This window comes from Falco rusticolus, chromosome 2 (genome assembly GCF_015220075.1).
Source record: "Falco rusticolus isolate bFalRus1 chromosome 2, bFalRus1.pri, whole genome shotgun sequence".
Taxonomy (NCBI): Eukaryota; Metazoa; Chordata; class Aves; order Falconiformes; family Falconidae; genus Falco; species Falco rusticolus.
This window is the reverse complement of record NC_051188.1, coordinates 69,421,414-69,444,458: the sequence shown is the minus strand read 5'-3', so window position 1 is coordinate 69,444,458 and position 23,045 is coordinate 69,421,414. Positions and strand designations below refer to the sequence as shown.

At 42.7% G+C, this 23,045-nt stretch overlaps 1 protein-coding gene and 1 long non-coding RNA gene across 2 annotated transcripts; both read left to right on the top strand.

The window, feature by feature from the left end:
• The first annotated feature begins 1,314 nt into the window (after nt 1-1,314).
• Nucleotides 1,315-5,757, top strand: LOC119143381. Its single transcript, XR_005102688.1, has 3 exons — nt 1,315-1,444; nt 3,051-3,156; nt 4,531-5,757. It is a non-coding gene; the product is annotated as an uncharacterized LOC119143381 (long non-coding RNA).
• An 8,331-nt stretch (nt 5,758-14,088) lies between these two features.
• Nucleotides 14,089-21,054, top strand: NMS (neuromedin S). The gene is made up of 6 exons (XM_037378506.1): nt 14,089-14,161; nt 14,326-14,381; nt 14,730-14,780; nt 15,895-15,954; nt 18,681-18,716; nt 19,161-21,054. Exons 1-6 carry the CDS (start codon nt 14,089-14,091, stop codon nt 19,233-19,235), a joined length of 351 nt encoding a protein of 116 aa, XP_037234403.1. The 3' UTR covers nt 19,236-21,054.
• The last annotated feature ends 1,991 nt before the right edge of the window (nt 21,055-23,045 follow it).

Sequence of the window (23,045 nt, the reverse complement as noted above, 5' to 3'; positions counted from 1 at the left end):
ATCAAAACTGATAACAAGCAAGTTTAATGCCTCTTCTAGAACAAGGGGGGAGAAGAAACATAGGTTAGGACAGGCAACCTTACTTAAGTACTCACCTCACATACTTTCCAGTCTCTCACTTCATAGTCTGCATGACCGTATGGAGTCTGAGACTCACTGACACACACGCACATGCGACTTGCATGGTTTCCACGTCTGAGTTGCAGGTAGTAGAACTGTGTGCTACATTAGATGCCTCATTGAATGACCAAGAGGCAGCATTCCTCACTGTGAGAGGAGGATTTAGTGCCTCTTATTCATGCCTTTCCAGACTTGACTACCATGGTGCGCTATGCTATGGAGCAGAATGGGCTAATGAAAATGCATTAACAACTGCACGTTCAGTGCTATGCTGACAGCTGCTAGCCACCAGTGAAGAAGCAGAAACATAGATCTCACTGGGAATCAGTGGCCAAACCCCAGTAATCAGAGACCCGAGTTCTCTGCCTGAGTCTATACCAATATCTTGAGACACTGCATGCTTGTGACAGCCTCCCTTCCTCTATCTGTGAAGTAGAAATGGTGATAGTGATAGTTACCTTGTTGGCAAAGCACACTGGAAATCTGTGGCTGTCACCAGTCTGAATCTTGCACAGGTTAGAAAGCTGCTTTTTTCTTCAGGCTTCAGAGTGATGACTACAATTGCAGCCATGCACAGATTTATTAATAAGTGATCTCCAGCTGTGGAACCAATTCCTGCCAGATTATCTGGCTCAACCCAAGTATTTTAACCTTTCAAGCATGTTGTTACTGACATGTATAATAATTAATCCACTATAAAAGGAACCAATTTTCCTAACTAAGCACAGTTAATAAGCTTTGTTGTCAGTAATTGGGCCTGAAAGTGTCTGATGAAGTTGAAGAATGTGCTGCATAGGCAACTGTACCGTTGGATTATACAGTTGCTAGTTCAGGCCAACAGGATTCTTGCTACTAATAATGCTAAACTGTAGTGGGGTTTAGTGCTTTAAATAGGCAGCAAAACCAACATTTGAGCCTGGGTTCTTTTTAATACTAGAGAATTTTTACACTGCCAGAGCAATATAAAGGACAATTGTGCTGGTGAAAAGTTACCCTCCTCTCTCTGGGATGTTCTGAAGTGACTGTGGCTTCCTCAGACATATGCTGCTAAAACTAATGGAAGTGATACACCCATTTTTCTCTGAGGATATGGGCCCAAAGTGGAAGATTTCATCTTAGTAACATGTTCAATGTTTATGCCATTAAAAAAGGTTTTTATGACCTAATAACTCTTGTATAACTTTATTCCAGGTTTCACGTTTCTCCTGGAAGAGTCTTACTTGCAAAAGATCAACATTTGCAGCTTGGCCAGTCAAGAGGACCAGGTGTGGCACTGGACATATGAACTGCAAGAGCAAGAAATTATCTGTCTTGATTGCCCTCAGTATGAATTAATTCTAAATAGCATTTATGCATACTGAAATGTTTAAATGAGTCCCTGTCTTGGACAAGTAATCATCCGTTTATCAGTTTGCATTTTGAACACATCCAACCTAATCACACTGAACACACCTTCGTTTTCCCTGACCTTCCAAGTTCACCCTATTTGGCAGAAGCATGGGCTTGCCCATATTGTTAAACTTATGCTATGTTTATTTTTTGCTCTTTGCTGTTATTTCAGGTTTTAATCCAATGCCAATTATTAGGATTAGTCTTTAGTAGCCCTTTTAGTTATGCTTTGCCTCTGTGAGAGCTGACCTTAAGACAAGTCACCTGTTCAGCATCGAGTACTTGGGAAGAATTTTAAGTCAGCAGAAACACATGCCGTCCCTAGTGTACTGCCATTGTTAGTGAAATCACTGATCTGCTTCATGCCTGCATTTCTGTGGCATGATTGATCACCAAAAGAGATCTCTTATGTACAAGTATCTTGCTTTGTAACTGGGCAGGTGTGACACTTCTGATACGTAGTACATTTATTAGGGTGTGATCTTCATCACTAGATTCTGTCTTTCTGGAACTTGAGCAAGCTGGTTTAAATGTGGGTCTGGTTGATACATGACAGAACTTATGGAATACCTTCTGGCCTCCACAGTCATAAAAGACACTGCAGCAATCAAAAAAAAAGAGGCTGAGGAAAACAGCTTCATACAGATGCAGGATTTACTAGTATGGTCTACATATAATATATAAAGTATTATATATTTCCTGGATTAAACTTTATGTAAAATAACTTTAGCAAGGAGTGACCTATAAAGTGCATGTCTAAAATAGATGGTATATAGGAAAGACTCAGGTATGTGGAGAGATTGGGCAGCTTAGGGCTGATATCTGCAGCAAAATCAGACTGGCTTTAGCAGGGACAAGGTCAGATCCATAAGCAGCAAATAAGACTTGTTTTCGTTTGAAGATTAAGTCCACTTTTTATTCCAGGGTAGAAGCAAGTTTTATCTCATGATAGCTGCCTTGGAAATTGGTAAATCTTTGTATATCATTACAACTATTTGATTGCCTTCTGAGTAGGAGACAAAAAGTTTAGACTGAGGCAAGTAGGTTGTTGGCTGAACTATCTAATTTACCTTGTATTCTTAAGTCATTTAGTCTAAGCTGGTAGCTTGAAAGGGAAAACAGCTTTGTAGAGTTTATTAACAGCAATGAGCTGAACATGTTGCCAGGACTGGCTAGAGTAGCTAAGAACTACATTTAATTATCAAATCAATGTCAATTAAAATTGAACCAAATAATTCAAAATTAATTATATAGGTCATGAAATGAGCGCAGCCAACAAGCAAATTATCATGTCAATGTAGCAGGATAAATCTTTTAAAGATAAGTTTTTTAAACAAAAATCAGAAATAACAATTGAGTTTCAAGTCCCTGTTATGGGTGTTTTCCAAAGTAGAGAAATTAAGACAATTGACTGAATCAATTAGTATGCAAAACAAGTTACTTCAAAGTAACCTGCTACCCTCTTTTAACCCTGCCCTTTCCCCATGGCCTGAATCAGACAGCTGGATTTACTAACTTTTATTTCTCTCTGTGGCTGACAGAGTCAAAGTGGCAAGCAGCTGAGTCTTAAATTCACCTGTTGCATCCGCCAAAGGACAAATTAGTTCCAGACTATTTCCAGGTGACAAAGTTGCTGTGACACTGCAGGTATGGCACTCACCATCGCTGTCATGGGACTGTGAGAAAAGAAAGAGAGGGGTGGAGGGAGAGGCAGAACCCAGGTCTCGTTGGCTAATGAATAGTGTTTTACATTAAATGGAACAGCTTTCACAGGGACACTGAGTGCTTCAAATAATTTATACTTGCTGGTTGGGCTGGCTCTTGGGAGGTGGCAGATGTGGTATCTATCAGGAAGAATTTGAACATTTGTTCCCCATATCCCTGTAGCCCAATAATTAACTAGGAACAGCACCACTCTTGTGAAGGCAAGAAGAAAATGTTCATGCCAGAAATTCTAGGCGATGTAAGTCTAGAGGGGTTGTCCTAAAATGACAGGCATTGCTCTACAATCTGAACTAAGGAAGGCATTCTGTGAGAGCTGGGACTTGACTTCACAGCTCTTGGCATGTCCTCCAGCCAAGGCAGTGCAAAGGCAGTCTGTGCTCTGGCCACAGAGGGTCACTCCCCAGGGCCTGTGGACTCCTGCACAGTGCAGCCCCTGTGCCTTACCCTTGGTGCCTGGTCCTCAGCCAAGAGCAATTTTGGAGCTCTTTATGTCTGACTGTTTCCAATGGAAATTAAGAGCCTATTTTTTTTCACAGAACCTGAAGCCTGGCCCATAATTTCCTTGATTCTTTATTTAAAAAGAAAAAGAGAGACACAAGGTGGAAATTCCTTGTGTTTTTAGGGGATTATTCTGCTGCTTTCCCGAATGTGAGCTGTTAATGCTACCATATGCCCTTGAGCTCACCATGCATGTTCAAATGCTAAAATATGAAAAAGAAAAAAAGGCACAAGGAACTTTCCTGGTCAACTTGTAGACAGAAATAGGCATAGGAGGAAGAGTTAAGAGGGAGAAGTTGAATTGTTTTGAAGAACGTGGTCTTTGGGGCTGCAACACAGTGGTCAGCAGAATTCTTTGGCTACTGAAACTTATGTTGAAGTTTCTTGCCCTTGAAAACAGAGACAACAGGCCCACAAGATATTCTAGCTTTACCTTTATTTTTTGTGGCAAATTTTTGTTTCCTTCAGCTTAATGTTTCCCAAGATATTAGTGCACAGCCAGTCCTGGGCTGCAACAATAAAATCTTGTTCTCACTAAGGTGAGAATACATGGGAGACTGTCTGTTTGAAAGGTCTCATTTTTAAAATAAGCATTGTAAGCAGTTGTGGCAACAACCACCAAGGAGAGCCCTGAAAATATGAGGGGCTTGGTAAATACAGAAAGTTGTATGACACAGCTTTCAGCCTCACTACAAGGAAAAGGCTGGAGAGTGTAAGGTGATTCAACACTTAACATAAAGCTTTGACATCTCCTCAAGTATAACTGATGGTCATCAACAAACTTCTCCATTTATTCAGCTCACCCTAAGAGCAGTTGATGGAACTGCATGACCACCAACCATTCATCAAACCTTATACCAGGACCAGCTGTGATAGCTCCACCATAAGAAGCATGATGGCTTATCCCCAGGAATTTCTTCATCTAAAAAGACGGAGAATGATTTTACATCTTCTTGCTATGCATTCAACTTAAATGAAATAGGGTTAATGAGATAAAATCTGTATTCACAGACAATCTCTTAAAAGTATTTTAAGATACTCAGTTACAAAGCACACAGTTACATGAAGTCATTGTTGCTATTGCAATTGATATTTGATAATTAGCAATATTGAATGTGCCAGTTTTACACTGCAAACAAAGAAAAACATCATTGTTGTTTAATGTATTACACTATGCTTTGTATCCATCACTGTAGTGTTCAAAGAAGTATCAGAATGTGTTTTTTCAGCTGATGCTGATGCTCTAAATTGCAAAATCTACAACTGAACTCAAAATGATGGAATGAATTAAAAAATGACCAAACCAAGCAAAGATGTGGTTTTCAAATACGAAGTAAGTGTTGTCACAAAAAGTGGATTTTTAGTGATCCAGGATACCATCTTGGAGCACAGACCCTACTGACATGACTGTTCTCAGTTCCTTTATAAATATTGTGGATAGCCCAGATCAGCTGTATTAAGCATTCTTCCTCTTGCAATCTAACATCATAAATTCTTATTGAATACAATCTTTTTTGACCATTCAGAGCCAAACTTTTCCCTTTCTTCAGCTGTCAGCTCTTGCTGCAGGGACTAAGTCCTCTGTTCATCTTCAGGCCCTGCTCACAAGAATCTTACAGAATCACAACTATTTCTTTTTTTAGAATAAGGGACACCCCAGCCCTGCATTTGGAAGCATCACACCATTTTAGGCATGTTTCCCCAGAAACACTGTCTTTATTTTAAGTTGTATTCCCAGAAAAGAAGAAGGCTGCCACCCACCCGCCCACTTACCAATTCCCTCTAGACATTCTATCCTTTTATTTTTGACATTATTTAACTAGTAAGCTTTCCCAGGTTTGAAAAAAGCACCAGAGCAGTTAGCATGTGCTTCGTTGCGATATCATTATTGCCTAATTTACATGCAGCTTCCTTGAGCACTTACTTCATTAAGGAAACCATGTCACTGAGCAGTGACATTGATCCAGCCAATGTAAAGAGGGCAGATTTTTTTGTTCTTCAGGAACAATAACAACAGCAACACACTGGGCCTCATTCTCTTGGGTAGCTCGTGGTGCTAGATTGTGCCTAGCACTCTTGCTGCTTAAATGCGCTCCTGTTACAGAAGTTGTTGGGTCATATCCATTTCTGCTCTTTTCTCAGGAATGTTGGTGGAGTTAGAATAGGGAAAATTCATTTTGGCTGTGTTTTCTCTGAACAGAAGGCGGGGAGCTCTGCTTGATTGCTTCTTTCTTTGCTTTATTGTCACACCATAGTCAGTATGAAGTTAACCTTAAGCCACTGCACACAGGTTTCATCTTATCCAACTCTTTCTCCCCAAAGGAAAAATCTCCTTTCTTCACTAGGATTTTACAACTGGATAAGTGAAGCACATTATTGATTCCATGGTGAAAATAAAGCTGCTTTAAAAAAATGTTTGTGAATGGTAGTTTTGATACCACAGTTCCTTTAGCACTGCCTTTCAGAGTTGCAGGGAATATCATGGACCAGAGCAGCAGCATTATTATAGGCCAAAAGCTCAGCAAATGACTAGAACCTGTCAGGCTACACTGTAAAGTGAACATGTAAATTTTTAAATTTAATGATAGCTTGGATTTTGGAAATATATGCAATACACTCTCTAGAATTTGTTTTTTTAAATTTTATTATGCATCATGAAGCATTAATATAGTCTTTAATGGTGTATCCTGCCTGGCTTCTTTAATGTTATACTCATATATCTTACTGTATTTCATCACAGATGGATTGGTTTTTAATGTTACATCCCTCCTCACTCTTCTATTAAACACTGTCTTCTTAGACACTGTATTGCTGGCCAGGAATATGATAACTTTTTCAACAGAAAGAAAATCTAACTTGCATACAATTAATTCTCCTGTCTCAGGACTATTCAACTAAACAAGAACAATGCGATCTCCAGTTTCATATGACTTCGTGAGAATCACATACCTCTAGCCATCTCAAATCTCTGAGGTTAGCATGGTAAACCAAACAGGATTAACCACTTATTACACTATATCTTTTTATACGAAGAAGTGATAAGATGCAGTCTCAACGTATCATCTTTGCTAAAACCTCATCCCTAAGATGTACTTGGGAGAAGGTGGCTGAGGTAACCATTGATGTGGCCACCTGTTTTCTTTCTGAGTTTTGGCTTTTCCTCCTTCTGTAGCAATTAAGTCTTTCCAGGTGAAAACCAGAAGTACTCTGCTTGTTTTTAAGTGTGGTGTCTTACAGCAAATTATACTGTGGAGGAAAGTCTGGCTTCTCCCCTTACATGCAGACAGGAATGCTAGAGAGGCTCCATCCTCTGCTTGTTTCTGGTAGTAGGGCTGAGACAGGCAGGTACTGTGTTTGACAGAATATGAGGACTAGAGTACTCCTTCGCTGAGTTAGAACTTATTTTTCCCTGTGGGTAGTCACTGTAAGAAACCTAGCTCTCCACTCTGTCATTATTTCCCTCAAGTCATGCTTATTCTCTCTCAAATTTTCCCCCTTCTTTTTTGGCTTTGGAGTAATTCCCTCTTTACTTTGGAGACTTCAGAGCCAAGAGGAAGTGCAGCATGCCATTTAAGACGGACAAGATGCATTCTTAAGATGTGTTACTACAAAAGCTCACCTTATTTCATGCACAATGTTGCTAGCATTGGGGGACGCTCAGGTGCATACAGGATGTCCAGGGGAAAACTGTTCATAGTTTAAAACAAACCAAGATTGAAGGGGTTTATTAACAGCATATAATTAATCAGCTATTGGTGAATAAACTACAACACTAGACACTCATAAACTGTTACTGAACTCCTACAAATTTTTGAACGCTTTTCTAATCCCCGAAAGTTCAAATCCTGCACAGGGAGTGGCAAATGCCCATCCCCTTCCCCTGGGTGTGGGGCTCCCCTCCCTGCCCACTTCTGCTTTGGGGGATGTGTCTGCTCTGGCTGTGTGCAAGCCCCCACTGCTCCTGACAACCCCCTGAACCCCCATGCTACTGAGGAAGCCCTGTTGGGCCACAGATGCAGGGTCCCTCTGCACTGCACCCACTGGCTCACCCCCCCACTGAGTGCTGGCTGTGTCCCCCGTTCCATGTGGATGCTGCAGCCTTGGTGCCGGGCAAAGGCTGTGGTGTTGTGGGACCACCCCTGGCACTGCCAAACCCTGCTCTGTTCCCATCACCAGGGCACTACCCTCTGTTACAAATTTTGGTGCATCTTCTGTACTTCTTTCAAGCTCACTCCCTTTTTTCAAAAGACTACAATTCCCTGTTTACTGTTAAATCTTGCTGATGTTCGTCTTCCTCTTTAGCAGCACCAGTTGGGGCAAATGTTCTCTCAGACAGTTTCTGGTGCTCCACTTGTTGACATTCAAGTTCCTTTTTATCAAGGGTGGTCCGCAAAAGCAGTCCCACACACAACATTTTGCTGGCAAGAAATACTTACAAAGAGAAAGTAAATGCAGATGAGGGATAGAAGCTACAAGATGTCTGTAATCCTGCCACCATGTTGTTGTCCCTTATTTGTCTTGTTTGGTCAGTGCATCATAATAGGGGATCTCTTTTTCTAGACGTTTATGTCTAACCACAGCTCTGGTCCCTGTTGAGCTCAGCAGGGGCTCAGCACCCAGTGCAGAGACCAAGTGAGCAGAAGGGCTTGTTTGTGGAGTCCTTCCCTGTGCAGGGAGAGCTCCCTCAGTCCAAGGTTTGGCCTACATGGAACAACTAAACTCAAGAAGATAACTTGTAAACAGGGTATTGATGGAGGAGCCAAATTCTGTAACACAGAGCCCTTATTCTATGCCTATAACAAAAGCCACTGTGCTTCTGCAAATAGACTGAAACTGCCTTCAAATTTATTTGAGGAGGAGATTGAAAGCTTTAAAAAGATATTCACTGTGAAACAGGGAGTCCCCTCCAAAGAAAGTCCACCTTTTTTTGTTTGCCAGTGGCTCTTCTGGCCAGCTGCTTACAGGTAGACCAGGCAGATCTTTGTGATCCTCTGTAGGGAAGGGACATACATGCTCTGTGCACGAAGGGCCTCTGGGACTCAGGTGTGGAGAGGAACAGATACCGAGGGTGAGAAGCCCTTCTCAGTAGAGGCTGTGAGGGAGGCATCACTACTGACAGACAGTTTTGGACCCTAGTCCAAACAGAATAAGCAGACTTATTATTAACGGTGCTTAATTTATTGTTTGTCAATCTCGTCTGATCACTAGACCCTGGAGTGGCTGTTTCCCTGAAACTTACAGTTCCAATATTTTCAGGCTCATAAAATACTTTAAAAGCTGAAAAGTTTTGCTTTTTGCTACAGTAAAGCTTTTGAAGAGTGATATAACCTAATCAGATAAGCAAATACTCAGGCAATGCATGTCCAGGCATAACCACTTTGGCCAAGGGGCAGAATAGAAGTTAGCCCAAGTCTTACAGCTGTCAGGAGTGAGAACATACAAAAGTTCATACAAACAAAATGTAACATGTCAGGGAAGCAATCAGTTAATTGCAATGCTAGTAAAACTCTGTATAAATACATTTGAACTGAAACAGAGTGAGAAAATTAAATTGCTTTCATATTAAATGAGTCAAATTACTTAACAGGAAAAATACAGATATCTTTAGCAATAATTGTAAGTGACATTGAGTGCTTACTCATTTTGGATGGCACTCAACTCGTATCTCTGACAGGAGTAAGTGCTGCTAAATAAGTCTAAGGGAAGCAAACCTTTAAACTCCTTGCTCCTAACTCGGTAGTAAATGCCTAACTTGGAGTGACCAGAGGCCTGAGCTGCCAGTTATTTACACACTCAGCTTCCTAGATGTGTTGGGTTTTGTGTGTGGTCTCGAAGTCAGCCAGATAATAAGCAGTATCACAAACACAGGGTTGGTGGGTCATATGCTACTGACATGGATTAATGTAGTCTGGTGGTTTCTTCTCTCTGGCTGGTGGGTTTAGGGTGAGTGGTGTTTGAGGAAACTTGGTCAGATAGTAAAAATGGTCTGGGATCCGTTGTCCTTGTACCCAGCTCTTGCTGAGACAAACATTTATTTTAACATATTCTCTTCACATGTACTAATGGATTTAGGATTTAGGTATTTGCCAGGAATCTGAGACATGGTACACATGTTAGCCTATATGCTTTACTCTAGTAATCAGTGTAAGGTTTCCATTACCACAGACTGTGGTTATCCCTCAATAAACACAAAATTATGATTTACATATAACTATACTCAAAGAAAATTAAAGCTATGAATTAAATCATTCAGATTTAGGAAGCATGGATGAATGAGTTCTGGCATTATAATTAAGCTACTAAATTCAGATCTGTTCAGCTGGTGATGCTAAGTATGTGTCAGCCACTCCAGTATTTGACTGGGAGACCCCCTGGAAATTTCTGGTAGGGGCACAAGCTAAGAAGCCGGGAACAAATCATTCTGGACAAATCCTTGATGAAAGCTCAACCACAGATACTGATTGAGTTATCCCACCAGTTGCCTAAGCAGAACAGCATACCGCTTCCCTGTCTGACTGGAGAAGCGCCAAATAAAATCAAGCCAAGTGGACTTACAGATTGAAGATCTTTCCAAATGCCACAAAGTGTGCTAATTATAATGAACTTTCAGCCCACTTTAGTCCAGTATAGCCCACTGCCACAGTGCTGTTTCTATACAGCACAACCTAGTAGGTGCAAATTGCTTCATTTCAGAGGAATTTCCATATCTCTGGCTGAAAGTAGCAGACATAAAATCATCTTTATCCAAGAAATTATCCAAAAGAATGCAAATGGTCAGACTCCTGGTCTAGTTCTCTAACTTCCCCATTAACACCCATCCTCCATTTTGATGCTTTTGGTTAGCTTCTTGTCTTTGAACTGCTACCCTATGGGGCATGCTTTTACTAGTGCCCTTGAAATATTTACTTGCTGGCCGACTCAACTTTAAGACCATGGCTTTATAGCTGTAAAGTTTAGCAATCCAACTATAAACAAAAGCAAAAAAATTAACTATTCTGTACTTACTTGACATTCTGACAACCAAATCAACACCTATGCTAGATGCCAGTTTTATAAAATGTGATGTGTGCTCGTAAAGCAAAGTTTGGCCCCACAGCCCTGCGTGCTGGGTGAAGCTTTGCCCATGTAAAAACAAAAACGAGACGATCTCTCACTCTTTGGACCCCTTGTCTGTGCTGGGAAGGTAAATTAATGTTAACTAAACCCACATTAAATACAGCCTTGTATTCAGTATAAATAGGCACTGTCATAGCTAATAGAAGAAAAGTAGTGGGAGATATCTGCAGGCTTTATGGCAGGTTTGCCTAATAAATACCCTCCAATTTCTGCAGTTTTCCTCATCTTTCCAAATGGGTCATGGGTTAGGTATAGAAAGCGCTCAGAGCAGGATAAGGCTTTATAGCAAGAATTGCCAAGATGCAGAGGGTGAGAAGCATGTGCAAGCAGAAGCGAACCAGTTGGGATGTGCTCAGGAACTGCACAATGGCGATGTTTGGCCAACTCAGTCCTCCTTGTCTGCGATAACCTGCTGATTTCATTGCAGAGATCATTTACAAAAGGGAAGCCAGCCCTTCACCCTTATGCCCACTGAAGCCAATTTTCCTTCTTATTCTTTATTTATCAATTACAGGATGTTTTATTTTACGAGTACCGTGACAGCGGTATTGCTAAATATATGCCAAGCCTCCTGACTCACCATAAAAAATCCTCTGGTTTCTCATTGACTCCCCACTAAAGCTTCATTTTTAACTTGTTTGTGATTCACTGTGGGCACTGAAACTCTTAACCTATTTCTCTCTCTGCATGCAGGAAGGCCAGGACTTTAAAGCAGGAATTTCATTTGTGCAGTAAAAGTATGGCTTATTAATGTGGCTTGGTGCTGATATATCGGAGCTGCACCTTAGCGAACACCTATGAAATGAAATGTGTAGCAGCAAAGAAAGTTCTGATTTAAGGAAGGTGAATGCATTCATATGACACACTCATCTGTTTGAAATTTTATTTTTAAATACTTTTCCCCATTCTTCCGTCATACGGCACAGTCACTGACAAAAATAGTATTTTCAGTTTGGTAATGTGTTGTATTGATGTTTTTTAATGAAGCTTGTATGACTTAATTTTTTGTTTCGTCTTTAAGGATAAATCTCACTTGAAGCAAATTAATAACTCCACAGGCTTCATGGGACAAACACAGGCAAAATTCGCTGAAGGAAAGCACAGGATACATTTAGGGTACTCACTGGGAAAGGGTGAAATATAGCAGCAGATCCTTTATCACGCATGAGAAGGAGGAAGGATAAGTTCAAGTAGCATCCAGTATTTTATGTCAGGGAGTGGTAGATTTTACCCACCCAACGTGATCGCATACCCCTTTCTCTATTGCAAAAAAATTCCCACTCCTAAACCCAGATATATTTAAATACTTTGAAAGGGGCTGTTATTCAACAGGCTGTGTGGGACAGAAGTGGGAATTTAGGCAGGTAATGAGTAGCCTGAGAAAGAAAGCAGCAGACTGAGCCTTTCTCACCAGACAGGGAAAGCCAGAGAACCACGCTCTACTCGAAAATGTAGCAAATCATTAAGATTTAAAAGTATTAGTATCTAATATTCTAGCATTCAAAAAGATAGTAACAAACACTGAATCTACAATGGCTCTCTAGGATCCCACGTTCCTGCAGCATGGGAGTGATTTGGGTGCAAAATCTGCGATAAGCATGGTAACAGAAACACTATTGGTGAACAATAATTTTCAGTTTGGTTGAAGTGCCAAAAGACAGAAAGAAGATCATTAATACAAAACGGTGCAGTCCTTTGGAGTATCTTTACCTTCCGTCATTTTGCTGTCTAACCCTGATGGGCTCAGCTCACACTAGCGTAGCTCTGCTTTCACATTTCTGTGACCACTCTGGCTTAAATGAAATTACACTGAACAGGAACCTGCTTCTTGCTGCTATCAGAAATAAAATGCCATCCTCCTTTTCTGAGAAAATATAACAAGTACTTTCACACTGGGATTGCATGGGCTTGGACAAAAAGCAGGGTTGCTGCAGAAAAGGGGTACAGGCTTCCTGGAACCCTCCATCTCCTCATTACTGAATGCCTGGGAGGGTTTGCTGTGAGAAGTCATCATCACAAAACTCACTGCAATCTTCCATAGCTCCCATAAAGGGTAAAAATTATGCAGTCAGAAGGAATAATCTCTTCAAATACTATCCTGTCTTGAAACTCCAATCTCCAGTTCAGATCAGTAAGAAGCGAAGAGCTGAGTGCCTGCTATAGCAATGCCTGACCTCTCCTGACAGCTCCCCGCTCAGATTATTGCACCCAAGGGGCTGCGATGAGGCGAAGACGGCCGCCTCTCCCAGGGGAAGGAACAAAGGGTGAACTAATGGTGCTGGGGTCACTCAGCTGCTCCTGCACCTCTTTACGTACTCAGGACACACAGCTGTGGAGCTGGCGAAGTCACGTGAAGTCTGGCTCTCCTTTTCCTCGCCGTAAGAAAGCAGGTGCCCCTCCTCTCTGACTGCTCTGAGATGCTGAGATGCTCGCACCAGGAACCCCTTATCCGTGCAAAGCGCAGCGGCGGAGGGACGTTATGAGCTGAGGTGGGCTGCTGTGCCAGCAGTACCTTCTGCAGCTTTTTATGCCTTGTACCTCACATGGCGCCATCGCCTCCCGAACATCTCTACTGCATATGTCAGGAGTTGGATACCTGGATATGTATTGGCTCCAGCAGGCCCAGAATCTATAAAAAAGAGGTTGGGGAGGACTCTGCCTTTCTCAGTCTCAGACCTGATTAGAAAGCGTTGCCCGTAGAACTAGCTCTGGGGAAACCAGGAAGCATTTCCCCATGCAGCGGTGGAATCAGCTAGAACAGAGAATCCCCCTTCGTTAGGGCAGATCCGCGTCTGGCCCACACCGCCTAGGGCGCGAAGGAGGAGGTGGGTGGCTTTCCTCATTTCCCGTGAAGGGAAACACGGTAAGATGGGCCGGGGCTCGTTCGGCACGGGAAGTTCTCACGCGCCCCGTTCCGAAGGCAAGCTGTGCCGCCCCCGCGCCGCGGCGGCCCCGGCGAGCCCCGGCACGACGTGCGAAAGGGGGACGCCAGCAGCCCCGCCGCTTCCCCCCGCCCAGCCTCACCTCCCCTTCCCGCCTCCCTCCCTGTCGCCTCCTCCAGAAAACCCGCGTCGCCGGCGGTTCCCAAGGGGCGGGGCCGCCCGGCGCAGGACGCCGGCAGCCCGCGGGCGGGGGTCGCGGGGGCGGGGCCGCCCGGTGCCCACTGGCGGGGCGCGGCCCGGGCTCGGCGCGGCCCCATAAAGGCGGCCGTCCCGCCCGCCGCGCGCCCGCCGCCCCGCCATGCCCCCGCTGCCGCCCGCCCTGCCCTGGCTGCTGGCCGCCTGCTGCCTCTGCGCCCTGCCGCGGGGCTCAGGTACGTCCCGCCCCCGGCGGGGACACGCGCACACCGGAGCCCCCCTGCCCCTCCCGCCCCAGCCCAAGCCTTGGGAAGAACCGTCCCCCCCCTTGAGCGGCGCCGTCGGGGCCAGGCTCCGCGGCGTCCCCGCACAGCCGTGACCCCATCCCGTGTCCCCGCAGGGTTCCCCCAGCCCTTCTCGCGCTACGGGGACGGCGCGGACCTGCCCAAAAGCCAGGTACGTCCCTGTGTGTCCCCCTGCCTTCCCCGACAGCCCGTCTGAAAGCGACGCGCGGTGGAGGGGTAGGACGGGGGCGCGCCAGCCCGGGCTGCCCGGGGCGGGGGTGACCCGCCGGTGACGGGGGGTGCGGTGAGACAGTGGCATCGGACTGGAAATGCGGCGTGGGACCGCTGGGGGTGGTGGGGAGCGTGGGGGGCTGGAGCCCTTTGCAGCCGGGGGAGGGAGGTGGGACAGGTGTGGGCAGGGGTGCGATGTGCGGGGTGGGGTACCCGGGCCGGCAGGAGCTGAGGCGGGTCCCCACGTGTGACAGACTCACTGCCAGTGTCTCGCCCTTACTTTTTAAAGCAACTGGCGCTGTGCTTCAGTCAGTGGATGGAACTGTCTAATCGGCCCCAGGTAAACTGACTTTGGTAACGTGTTTGATCTGCTGGGACTTTCTCTTCCAGACATACTAATTGCCCAGGGCAACCCTGGGCGTCCGTGTCTGCAGGCGGCAGAGCCTCCGCCACAGAGCGAGTGTGCTCGTGGCTGTGCTCTCCTCCCTGCAGAGCTAACTCAGACCTAGAGAAAGGAAAAGGTGGAAGGAAAAAAAAAAAAAGTGCTTTTCATCCCCTCGCGGTGGTAGGCAGCGTGGCAGCAAGAGCTGCTGGTCAGTGCTGTAGGAGATACCGGCAGGGTCCCGCCTGGTCCCAGCTCACTGATGGTGGGTTGGATGGGTTTGCTTCGGGGTGCTTAGAGGAGAGGGGAGCGAGGGGAAGTTTTCACAGGTTGTTTCGGCTGTGGTGTCTCTGGCCCAGACCTTGCAAACAAGTTAAAAAACAGTAGTTTTGAAAGATCAGCCCCACTGCATTAGATAGTGAGCCCAAGGGTCATTCCCTTTTTCTAAGGGGAGAGAAAAATCTTGGCAGGATCAGGAATTATCTGGAAATTTTGAATATTTTGTGCAGACTTTTTTCTTTCTGAAATCTTTGTTTTGTAAACCAAAACTTGTGGGAAATGGCTCCCAGAGCCAGTTGTTCATGTGTCTTAGACTTTACTTCCTTTGGAGCCGTAGTTATTTCTCATCTAATGTAATTGCATGCATCGGCAAATCCCTGTCCTGTGGCAGTGAGAGTGGGACAGTGCATTTCAGTATATGGTTAAAGGTTTATAGTATTGATTAACTGAAATGCTTGTAGATTAAAATGAGTGTAGATGCCGAAACCCTAAGTATTTCTAGAACACTTAGCACAGGAAGATGTATTTTAAATATAATAATATATATATAAAATTTAGATCTCTTTATAGCACAGGACTGTGACATTAGCAGTATTGTGTGTATTCTCCTCCTACAAAATAGTAGTTTTTAGCTTGTAATAGCGTCAGTAAGTCTTACCTTGCTGTTGAGTGGTTTTAGTGTAACTGTGTTCATTTTAAATTGTGCTGGGATCAGAATCAGGCCTGTTCTATATCCAACAGGGTACACCACAACCCCTCAGTAAATGTATTAAGGTACTGTTTGGCTTTACAGATCTCCAGCACAGTTTTGGATCTCTGTTATTCCATATTCAACAGCATGCATACAAATGAGGTAAGGTGTAACTGCTTCATTTATTTCAAAGCAACCCCTCCAAAAACAACTTTCTGACATTTCTTTCCAAACAGTAATGTATAATCTAATATTCTCATGGTTTATGAGATGTAGGAGAGTATATAAAAGACTGTCTTCTGTCTTCTCATTATTAGTTTGCCTGTAATTCTTAACTCTATTAAACTATATCTGTGAAATTGCTGTTTTTCACCGATTCAGAGCTCAAGAATCAAAACATCTACTTACACCCAGGATCAGTATTTTAACCCTCACTTTTGAATAAAGCAGGGTGGAATATACTAAAAAAAATAGATACATATATAACAGCATACTTAAGGTCATGCTGAACATGGAGGTGTATGAGTTACTTTACTGATTTTAATACTTTATTTGAGCTTTTCTTGTGTTTCTGACTGATCCAAAAAATTAAGTTGAAGAGTCAGTGATTATAGCTCTTCCTCATTGGTGCAGTCATATTGGAATCTATCTCTGAGTAGTTTTGCTTTATATTAATTCTTTATTATTACCAGTTTATTAAGAGCCTTTCCCATAAAATTAACTCTGTGGCTGTGGGTATGTTTAAAAGGCCAGTTTACTTGAGTTTGAGTCCCCTGTTTCAAATCACGAGCAGAGCTTTCAAGACAATAATAGAAAGTATTTTGACATGAATTTCAGTATGTCTTCCTGCTGGTGCCTTTAGCTTGTAATTCCAAGCATGCTTTCCTAAAGCAGCCATAAAACTGCAATACTGTAGTTGATGGTATAAAATTCTATCATTTCAGTTTTAAATAGCTAATAAGTGTTTTTGAGTTCTATATTGACTCCTATGCTTCTGCAGGTTAGCTAATGAAGGGACATCCAGAATCATCCGGTAACTTTGAATGGAGCCTTATTCCTGGTTACTATTTCAGTTGCTAATTTTGGAAAAAAAAAAAAATCACTTTCTTGTGCATCATCGAGATTGGGACCTGAATCTTGTGCAGTATCCTTTCAAGACATATGACATATCAGCTACATACATGCAATATGGCTTCTAGGTGTGGTCTGATTAAGTGGCAGATCAAATATAAATGTGAGGTATGGGAAAAGAACTAGGCAAAAGTAGCCAAGTTTTACCCTGCTGAGTAAAATTCTTATTACATGAAGTTGTACTTTCTCAGCCCATTCAGAATCTTGAGAAAGTACTGCAAACATGAGTCTGTAGTACACCCAATCAAACGGTTATGAAATCCTACTGATTTTAACTGGACTTCAGCTTTTTACATGATTTTACATTTGCATGGATTTTTTTTAAAAAAAAATTGATTCAGTGTTGCAGACTACATGGAGAAGGTAGATGGTGTTTCAAGAGAGGGAATGGGACCTCAGCACTCTGAAAGGCAAAGTCAATGGCAATTTGGGCATTAATGGGACTTGAATTCCATCTGGGGAACTTAAAATCTTTTGGGAGAACTAATAGACTATTTAACTTCGATGTCTAGTCTTTGGGTAAATCTTGCAGATGGAACTTTCAGAAGAATCAGGAAGAGCTACCTAAACCCAGCTGTATTGCAGTCACCTCCACAAGTTTGAAATTTCCATCCTAAAGTCAAGCTGACACACTGTTTACAAGCTCAGTTTTTACCATGTTTCTTCCACATAGTAAACCCTCACCTGTTATAAATTAGCTAGGATATTTGAAGCTGCAGGTTAAGTCATGAGTCAGTCTCTGTCTTTGGTATGTAATAGTCATCTCTGAGCAAAACTAGCATTCACACTATCTATTTGCTATAGTCTTCTCCTCTGCATCTTTTAAAGCACCTTGATGGAGCAAGCACTTTTTTCTTCCATAATATTTCATAGTCCTGTAAATCATAGTCTTGAGGCTTGAACCAAGGTATCATCATTTCATACCCTGAATCATGATTTCCTTCTCCTTGCTCGTATATTTTGTAGCCTTAAATTCTTCCTCACCAGTTTCCATCTACATGCTTTTCCTGTGTTATCATTCCCTGTCTTCATGTCCTTGCTCATTATATGTGCTTGTTTTTTCAAGGCTGTCCCAGGTAACTCAAACTGTTCATGGATATAACCGTGGCTGTGGCACACAGAGCTATCCCATTCCTGGACAGCTGGGACCGTGCAGCCTGGAAACTGTGCCATGGGCAGGAGGGCTCCCAAAGCTGGCCAGTGTACCAGGCTGCAGGTTCAGGGCTTTGTTAGACACCGAGCTTAGCTGGCTTCTGTGAAGTCATGGTGAGAGCTTCTGTTCCTTGATGTAAGGCTGAGTAGAAAAATGAGCAATTTTCGTGAAGCATAAAGGGTGCAGGGGAAGGCTTAAAACCAGTAATCATGCCTGGGTTAAAACAAAGGTCAGTCCGAAAGGCAAAGAGCTACCACATTTTAAAGTAAGAGCTATCGGTACAATTCAAGCCTGAGGAATGGAGCTGCCACGTTTGCTCCAGGTGGAGCTCTGCTTCAGCCCCCAGAGCATGGCTGTGCTTTGCTGCACAGTGAAGGGGGCATGTTGAATGGTGGTAATGAATGGGTTAACATTGGTTAAGGCAAGGTTTACAGTCAGTCATTAAAAAGATCCATTTGCTGCTGTTCTTACGCTTATCACAGACAGATAAAAGATTATCCCTCTTCTCACACAAGAGTGCAGCAACCTCATCAGTGATGGAGGATTACTGTAACAAACCAAAGAAGTGACAGCATCTTGATTAACTTACATTGTCCACTTGCAGGAATCACAGATTGCTGCTGCCAAGTTTACAAAGAAGGTATGTAAATGTGGAAACAAGTGCGTAGCCCTGGACAGGGAAGTATGGCCCTTCCCCTGCTTTTTTTGCTGCCTGTTTTTTTAAGTCAGCTTGGTTTTTTTCCAGTGGTTGGAAAGCCAGTTGTGCTGACCCTGCTTCTGCAAAGCAATCAGCTGTGTGTAAAGCTTTTTTTATACATTTTCTGAAGCCTGTGAATCTTTAATTATGGTAATTTAGTATATTTACACTAGACAGAATGGATAGTTCTTGACAATGCCCTTTGGGGTATTTTTAATCTGCGTTCCAGATGAATGGGTATTGGGGACTATCAGCATCTTGTTAGCAGGGCCTTTTTCAACAGTGTGAATTAATTGCCATTCTGATGGAATGACACCAAAACCTGTCAACAGATCTATGGAACTGAGTTTAAACTATTTTGTTATTGTTTGTGTTTTTATTTTACAGGATAGTCATGGGACTCTGGGACGCCCTTTTTTCCTTTTCAGGGTATCTGAATCTCTTACTACTTATAGATTCTGAACCAGTGTTAGATATCTATAAATGAGCAGCTGTTTGCCTTCACAAGTTCTTGCTGCACTTCTTTTGACTAAAGGCCAAATAACCTTTGCTTGAAAGCTTAGGGAAGTTTGTTTAAAAAGCTCTGGTTCAACTAAGAGATGACGAGACAATGACATGTAGTAATAGATTAAATACTTCTGTATTTGAAGAGGTGACTCTAAATATCTGGCTCTAGATAAAATGTTTGCAAAGACAGAAGTAGCATATGGGTTTTATCTTTGAGGCTGCCAAGGTGTGCTGATGCTAAATGTGTTAGATAAAGTGTGTGTGAGCTGAATGTCTACTTGGTCTGAAAGGTCTGGCCAGTAAGTGAGGCACACTGCATAACAGGATGAAAAGCCAAAGAAAAACTATGGATGTAATTTCTCATGTTTTTCACCCATTGACTTGCTGAACTATGGCACGGTCTAATGCAGAATATGCTGTTTTAGAGACACTCTGATTAACATCAAACTAGTTCTTAGGAACATCTCCAACACATTAACAAAAAAAAAAAAATGTTCTAAAGTAGGTTGTAGCAGGTAACCAGAATCCCAGTTCAGCTGTCAACTTACATTTTAGCTCACTTCAGGTGTGTTTGGCCGGGTATTTTCAGTGCTTGTATTTATATGCTCTTTCTTAGGCATCTACATATAGTACCCCAATGAATTGGGACCAAGACCCTTAACAAGAATAAAGCCAGACTGTTTAGCTCTCTGGACAGAGGCTGAATGAATATTTCTGTTTCAAAGGCAAAACCCACCCTGCATGGATCACCTGGTATTTGACAGGCTGTCCCTTTAAATGAAACATTCTCAGTCTTATGTACTCTGTCTGCATGATGGGAGACTTATTTTGGTGTGCTTATAAATCTGGCATCTAATACTTCTGCACAACCATCTAATTACTTTTTTTTTCAGCCTCGAAATGGAAGAACTATCGAAGGCAGTGGTAAGTAGGCATTCAAAAGTGAAAAGAACTTGTTCTGGTTTTCCTCAATAATGATGATCCTCATGACAGAAGGAGTTACTGAGAAGTATTACAAACCTAGATACCCACATGGATGTTTCATGTAGTCACTAGGAAGTGTCTGGGCAGAAATGCATTTTTCATGCTCAGATATTTACAGTGTATGCTCTTGGCAAAAGGATTGTTTTCTCTTTAAGGTTCAGTAAGGAGGAGCTTTTGTGCTCTGCAAATGATAGAAACAGTACATAAATTATAAAGTTTAAAAACAGGCTGTAAATTGTGCATGGAACACAAAAGCTAGACTGCTTTGTTCCAAGAGAGCTTCAGTCACCTGATCCTGCATGAGACCACTAATACAGGTCTGCATGCAGGTGGAGGAGTCATCCTCACATCAGAATTGGGACCTGTTTTGGGGTAAACATTAACTAGAAAGAGAAGGGGTGGGGATATAAGGAAGGAAGACAATGAGATCTAATAGTATCACTTAGCACTTGTATATCCATCTTTGAAAGTGTTTGTTAAAGGTCTTCTGAGCTTTAGTGGGAAATGAACAATACAGATGTTCCCTCTCCACCAGTATGTGTCCCTCTCCACCAGTCTCTCCTTCCAATATCTCCTTCCCTGCAATAAACAGAAAATGGTGATCTTTTGTAGTATAAAATTACATTACATTCCAGCTGTTGACTGAAAAGGTTGGATATTTTGGGACAGGACAGAAGGATAGGAAAGAAAAACTGCACGCACAAAGAATACCTTTATATATTCAGGAATAAACTGTTTTATAAAAAGAAGGAACCAAAAACTTAGGAGAATATTGCAGAGCGGCATTGTTACTTGCTGGCTCTGGTCTCAGGCCTGCTCTGAGCATCCATTGCTTTTCATGGATGGAAGGAAGATAAGGAGCTATATGGATCATTGTTTTGAGCTGATGCAGCTGTTCTTGTGTTGTTAGATCTGCATGTGTGTGGGAGACATTTCTTAGCCATGAAACCTGTAGGGGCAGGTAGTGCTGCCCAGATCCGTTCAGAGTTACACGGAAGCTTGAGCTGACAACCAACCACTAAGATAAGCCAAACAGGCAGAGAGTCCCTATAGATTTTGGGCAACGCAGTTCAAAAATCAGTTTGAGTAAACTTGCATGAAACTATCCAGAGTACTCTGGAGTTAGCATAACTGCTATGCTATCAAACGAGTCTCGTTGAAGTGCTGGTGTAGAAGCCACTACTCTGTAATCATGCCCTAGCCTCCCATGCAGTGGTAAATCGTATCCACAGCTCAGCCCCCTGAACCAGCCTGGCTGCAAGATGCACACCACGCCTCCGTACTCTAAAAGAAGGACAGTGGAGTTAGGACACGGTGGAGAGACGAGAACTGTACAAGGAGGGAGGATTCATGTTTGAGTAAAAATAACAGCTCTGGGCACTTATTGAAACTTTCAAACTTTCATTCATCTTGGTTTCAAATTCTAGCACCAGAAAATTATTTTATTTCAAACTTTGAGAAGGACTAGACATATGGAACTGAATACTAAGTCATATGCAGATCAACATCTCAACATAAAATATAATACTGTGTTAATTTGTTTCAGAATACCGTGGAATATGATGTTCATGGGTCAATTTACCAGCTTGATGACTTGGTTTACATAAAGAACAGAGACTTCCCATTGCACTGGCTGTCTGTTATGTGACTCAGTTGTCTGGAATTTACTGTTCCATGTAATAAAATCGCAATCATTAACTCATCTTGTTGTCCTTTTTTATTGAAGCAGGTACTGGACTTTGTTGAGCTATGCTGTAGCATTGCCTGGTTCCAACTGTATTCAAAGGAAATAATAATCTGAGTATTGACCATTTTCAAATCCAACAGTGCATTTTATATTTATAATATCATCTTTAATAGGGTCATGAACAGATAAGCTTTCCCTTTTGACTAGATAATACATTTCCCCAGTATCTCAGAACATGCATCCCAAACAGCATGATAATGTTAAAATAATCATAGACATTTCAATGATTTAATTCTTATTTTGAATAACTAAGGGCTTGAGTGTGGTACTTGACGAATCCAAAGCACTCTGAAAGAAAGAGAACAAGTACCACTATTACACAGGGGCACTATTTGATCAGAGGATGTATTTTTTCCAGCCTTGCCTTACTATTGTAAAGCACAAGTCATTTATGACAGAGATTTTGAACCTGCTCTTTTACTGAAGTCATGCATTTAAACTTGTGGTACCGCCAATTGTGTTTGCAGTGTATAGAGTGGGGTGATGTGTTTTGTTAAAAGTTTTCTGCCCACAAATATCTCCACTTAAAGTACTAAGCAGTTACTTCCTTAGGAAGAAAAGAGCACAGTAAAACCCAGGGTCTGGGGATACATACCAGGTTGGTATTCCTCGGCACAGCGTCCCATAGTACAGAGTTCCTCAAGCCCTTTGTTATTCCCCCTTCCCCCTCTGTGGCTACTCTAATCTTAGTGCCAAGGCATGGTACCGTCTCTGTTACGCTGGCACAGCTGTGTGTGAACTGGATTTGGGAACTCCTCTATCCTTAAAAACAAACCCTGAGAAACTGGGTAAGTTCCTGATTTGGGTTGTATTAACAGAAGTTTGGCTGATAGATAAAGTGATGAGTTATTTGGCAATTGTTAGACCACACCTAGGGTAGCGTGTCCAGTTTTGTGCCCCACAGTACAGGAAGGGCATGGTCAAGCTGGAGGAAACTCATGGAAGGCCTTCAAAGTGGTGGGGACTGGGGCACTTGCCCTGTGAGGAGATGCAGGGGCAGCTGGGCTGGTTCAGCCTGGAGGAGGGATGCCCCT

What these genes read in the sequence shown, in the direction of transcription:
- NMS (XM_037378506.1), top strand. Translation starts at nt 14,089, where the DNA reads ATGCCCCCGCTGCCGCCCGCCCTGCCCTGGCTGCTGGCCGCCTGCTGC. An exon ending in CGGACCTGCCCAAAAGCCAG is followed by an intron (nt 14,382 to 14,729) that starts GTACGTCCCTGT and finishes TACTTTTTAAAG; the next exon opens with CAACTGGCGCTGTGCTTCAG. An exon ending in AACTGTCTAATCGGCCCCAG is followed by an intron (nt 14,781 to 15,894) that starts GTAAACTGACTT and finishes TTGGCTTTACAG; the next exon opens with ATCTCCAGCACAGTTTTGGA.